The sequence below is a fragment of the Arachis hypogaea genome, chromosome 19, assembly GCF_003086295.3.
Source record: "Arachis hypogaea cultivar Tifrunner chromosome 19, arahy.Tifrunner.gnm2.J5K5, whole genome shotgun sequence".
Lineage (NCBI taxonomy): Eukaryota > Viridiplantae > Streptophyta > Magnoliopsida > Fabales > Fabaceae > Arachis > Arachis hypogaea.
In genome coordinates this window covers 46318731-46323938 of record NC_092054.1, presented here as the reverse complement: position 1 = coordinate 46323938, position 5208 = coordinate 46318731, and the positions used below count along the sequence as shown (strand labels likewise).

The 5208-nt window shown below is 36.8% G+C and overlaps 1 protein-coding gene across 1 annotated transcript; it reads right to left on the bottom strand.

Moving 5' to 3' along the window:
• Positions 1 to 4197: 4197 nt before the first annotated feature.
• LOC140182257 (protein FAR-RED IMPAIRED RESPONSE 1-like) lies at positions 4198 to 4974 on the bottom strand. Its single transcript, XM_072228400.1, has one exon. It carries the CDS (start codon positions 4972 to 4974, stop codon positions 4198 to 4200), a length of 777 nt encoding a protein of 258 aa, XP_072084501.1.
• Positions 4975 to 5208: the final 234 nt, after the last annotated feature.

Below are 5208 nucleotides of genomic sequence, written 5' to 3'. Positions count from 1 at the left end.
CCCCTGAGATCTGAAAGTCCAATTTACATTCTGTTTTTGCTTTTCATGTTCATTTACTTGTTTTGCTTCAGATCCGATTCAACCCAAACACTCTTTTACTTTTCTGTTTGATGCAATTTACTTTTCCTTGTTTAAATTCTGCAAATCCAATCCCCAATTCCCTTTACAATTTCAGCCGTTTACATTTCTTGCACTTTAAGATTCCGCAATTTACATTTCTTGCATTCTATGTTTCTGCCATTTAATTTCTTGTTCTTTAAGATTCAGCACTTTAATTTCTTGCTCTCTTTAATTTCATGCAATTTATCCATTCCCTTTACTTTCCATGCAATTTAATTTCTGCAAATCACAAATCACTCAACCAAATCTTGATTCGCTTGACTAAATCAACCACTAAACTAAAAATTGCTCAATCCTTCAATCCCTGTGGGATCGACCTCACTCCCGTGAGTTTTTATTACTTGATGCGACCCGGTACACTTGCCGGTTAGATTTGTGTGTTTTGGGAGAAATTCATTTTTCCACAAAATACTCATCAGCGCCATTGTTGATGATCACAATTTCGTGCACCAATAGATCTACCAACTGAGTGGTCTAGAGACATTTGAGCTTTTTTTGTAAGCCCATAGTAGAAGATGTCTAACTGCACCCATTCTGAAAACATTTCAGAGGGAAATTTCCTTAGCATCCCTCTAAACCTCTCCCAGGCATTATAAAGAGATTCATTATCCTCTTGTTTAAAGCCTTGGATGTCCAGCCTTAGCTGTGTCATCCTTTTTGGAGGGAAATATTGATTCATGAATTTGTCTAATAATTGTTTCCATGTTCTTATGCTTGCTGTGGGTTGGTTATTTAACCACCTCTTAGCTTGATCTTTTACAGCAAATGGAAACAGTAATAATCTGTAGACATCCTGATCCACTTCCTTATCACGTACTGTGTCAGTAATTTGTAAGAACTGTGCCAGAAACTCAGTAGGTTCTTCCTGTGGAAGACCGGAATATTGGCAATTTTGCTACACCATGATAATGAGCTGAGGATTTTGCTCAAAACTGCTTGCTCTGATGGGGGGGTATACAGATACTACTCCCGTATGTAGCAGTAATGGGGTTAGCATATGACCCCAGAGTCCTTCTGGACTATTCATTTCCACTTAGATCCATGATGGAGAAAGGGAAATGTTATAGATTGTAAAATAGAAATAAAGTAAAAGAAAAATCAAAATATTTTTGTTTTTATTTTATTTATTTAATGCTAACCGAATTCAAAAGAGAAGAAAATAAAATAATTGGGAACTAGAAAAATAAGCTTCAAAAATTAAATAAAATAAAATAAAGTAGATTAAAATAAATAAAATAATTCGAATGCTAAAATGGCTGATGAATTAAAAAGATTTGAAAAATTTGGATATGATTTTTGAAAAAGATTTTGAATTTTGAAATTTTAAAACTGAGATAGGATAGAATAAAAAAATTTTAAAATAGAAATCTGAATTTTTAAATGAAATTTTTGAAAATTTAATTAAATAAATAGAAAAGATAGTTTGAATTTAATGAGGAAAGAGAAAAATAATAAAATGACACCAAACTTAGAATTTTTAGATCAAAACTAAGAAAGCAAACAGGAAAATTTTGAATGTCAAGATGAACACCAAGAACACTTTGAAGATCAAGATGAACACCAAGAATAAATTTTAAAAATTTTTAAGAAGATAGAAACACAGAGGACACCAAACTTAAAAATTTTATATTTTGGACACTAATAATTCGAAAATGTATAAGATAAACAACAACAAACACGAAACAAGAAATTTTAAAGATCAAATAAGGAGAATTATTAAGAACAATTTGAAGATCAATAAAGAACTAAGAACATATAATTCAAAAAATTGAAAGGAAAATAAAATCATGCAATTGACACCAAACTTAAATCATAAAACTAAACTCAAACAGAAGACTAAATTATGAAGTTATTGGTTTTAAAAATTTTTCGAAAATAATTTAGAAAAAGAGAATAAGGATTCTACAATTTTAACCAAAAACAATAATAGAAAACTCTAAACAAAAGAGATAAATTTTTCCTAATCTAAGCAACAAAATAAACCGTCAGTTGTCCAAACTCGAACAATCCCCGGCAACGGCATCAAAAACTTGGTGCACGAAATTGTGATTACACTTTTTACAACTCTGCACAACTAACCAGCAAGTGCACTGGGTCGTCCAAGTAATACCTTACGTGAGTAAGGGTCGATCCCACGGAGATTGTCGGCTTGAAGCAAGCTATGGATACTTTGTAAATCTTAGTCAGGAGATTAATAAAGAGAGTGATTGTATTTATGCAAAATAAATAACATAAAATAAATGGTACTTGTAATTCAATAACGAGAAATGGGTTGAGGTTCCGGAGATGCTCTGTCATCTGAATCTCTCCTTTCCTACTGTCTTCTTCTCCGAACACGCACGGCTCTTTCCATGGCAGGCTGTATGATCCTCTCGGATGAAAACAAATCCATATGCGCTGTCACCGCACGGCTAATCATCTGTCAGTTCCCACTAGCGTCGGAATAGGACCCTTGTCCTTTTGCACACTGTCACTGCGCCCAACATTCGCAGGTTTGAAGCTCGTCACAATCATCCCTCCCCAGATCCTACTCGGAATACCACAGACAAGGTTTAGACTTTCTGGATCCCAGGAATGTTGCCAATTGGTTCTAGCCTATACTACGAAGGTTCTAACCTCCGGACTCAGTTTGTGGATTAGAAACCCAAGAGATACGCATTCAAGCTGTCGCCCAATGACTACGTTGAGCTCAGATAGAATGGGAGTGGTTGTCAGGCACGCGTTCATAGATTTGAGAATAATGATGAGTGTCACGGATCATCATCTTCTCCGGATTGAAGTACGAATGAGTATCTTAGAATAGAATCAAGCGTGTTTGAATGGAAAATAGTAGTAATTGCATTAATTCATTGAAACACAGTAGAGCTTCTCACCCCCAACCATGGGGTTTAGAGACTCATGCCGTTAGAAATATAATATGAAGTGTAAAAATTGTCATAAGGTCCTCAATGAGTAACTAAGTGCAGATAGTGCAGAATTCTACTTCTGGGATCCACTTAGTGTGTGCCTAGGCTGAGCTTTCAAGATTTCACGTTCATATGCCCAAAGTTGGCGTTAAACGCCACCCCAGGTGCCAGAATAGGCGTTTAACACCGAAAAAGGTGCCAGTTCTGGCGTTTTACGCCAGACAGTTTTAGGCTGACTTTGGACGCTAGTTTGGGCCATCAAATCTCAGGCAAAGTATAAACTATTATATATTGCTGGAAAGCCCAGGATTTCTACTTTCCAACTCGATTGAGAGCGCGCCAATTGGGCTTTTGTAGCTCCAAAAAATCTACTTCGAGTGCAAGAGGGTCAGAATCCAACAGCATCTGCAGTCCTTTTGCAGCCTCTGGATCAGATTTTTGCTCAGGTCCCTCAATTTCAGCCAGAAAATACTTGAAATTATAGAAAAATACACAAACTCATAGTAAAGCCGAGAAATGTGATTTTTGAATAAAAACTAATAAAAATATAATAAAAAGTAACTAAATTATACTAAAAACTACTTAAAAACACTGCCAAAAAGGGTATAAATTATCCGCTCATCAGCCATAGTGCATTAAAAATTCTCTTTCTCTGTCTTGCACAGTGCTTCCAGCTGAATTTTCATCCAGATATTTTTTGGCATCCTTGGACCATCTTCTCAAAAGAAGACTTTCTGGAAACTTTTGTAAACCTACCCTTTTCATGGCACAAAACATGTGGCTACAGGGAATGCCTTCACTACTCCACCTACTACATTCAGACTCCATATTCTTGGTGTTGCACTCATAAAGTACGGTGTATATATGTTTCCCTCTGTCACACTCCTTAACTTTTAACACAACAGTAGTTGATATCTTTTTTCATTTATAACATCTAATGCAACCACGCATTCAATCTCTGTTTTTACTTTGCCAAACATCTCCCGGGTGTAAAAATTTGCAGCACAAAGCTCCAATGCAGCTAAGCGAGTTGTTAACACAAGTTCTCTGTACACCGTCTTAAATTGAGAAACTAATTCGTTGTGTCTATAATCCCTAAGAGCATGTTCAAGATTTTGGACCAGCTCTAAAAGACTTTGGCGAATGCCAATAAACCTCTTGATGAAGTTGTTTATCCCTCACACCTTGATGTTGTTCTAAATCCAGCACAGAATTCATCTTGCAAGTAGGCGCTTGCCCAACTTTTCCTCTTTTGATATTCATTCAGTACCCATTCATTTTCCTCCAACCCATATTTTTTTATCATATTCTCCCAATATTCTTCAAATTCATTCGGATGCCATGGAGCATACAAACATCTTCTGAAGTCGTCAGGAAAACCTTTGTTTTTAATGTTTGCCGTTACATTTTTTTGAATGTGCCAACCACATAATCGGTGAGTTGCATTTGGGAATATTTCTTGAATTGCTGCCTTAATTGCTTTATTACCGTCAGTGACCACAACACTAGGAGACTTGTTCAGCATAACATCTAGAAATTTTTGCAACAACCACGTATATGTTGCCATTTGTTTGTCCTCTATCAAGGCAAATCCAAATATGCGTGTTTGGCAGTGATGGTTACAACCCGAGAAGATTACCAACGATTTTCTGTACTTATTCTTCCGATAGGTTGTATCAAATGAAAGCACATCTCCAAAGCACTGATAATCGGCCTTACAAATGCCATCTGCCCAAAATAAATTCGCCAGCCGACTTTCATCAGTAGCACTGTACCTTGCCATGGCCATGGGGTCAACGTTGGCTTTTTCAAGTAGATAGCTAATTGTTGCATTAGAATCTCCACCAATGAGCTTTGCACGGCACGTTCTTTCAATGTGGTTATCCAGATCCTTCTTTGTTGACCCGACATTAGCATAACCCCCAGTTTGGCCTACCATTAGTCCCATTATTTTAGAGGTTGTAGACCATTATCGTGCATGGTGTTCGCCTGAGCTTTTTGAGCCTCAGTCATCCCACGGTGGTTTGGAATTAGGTGTACCAAGCATTGGGGGACAAGATCATGGTTGTGCTTCTCAACTAATTTTTTAACTTTCCAAGCTGCAGTTTTGGAGTCAAAGTACACCGCAAGCATGTCTTCACAACCCGTACATGTCAGCACTTTATGCTTCCTCTTCCTATTC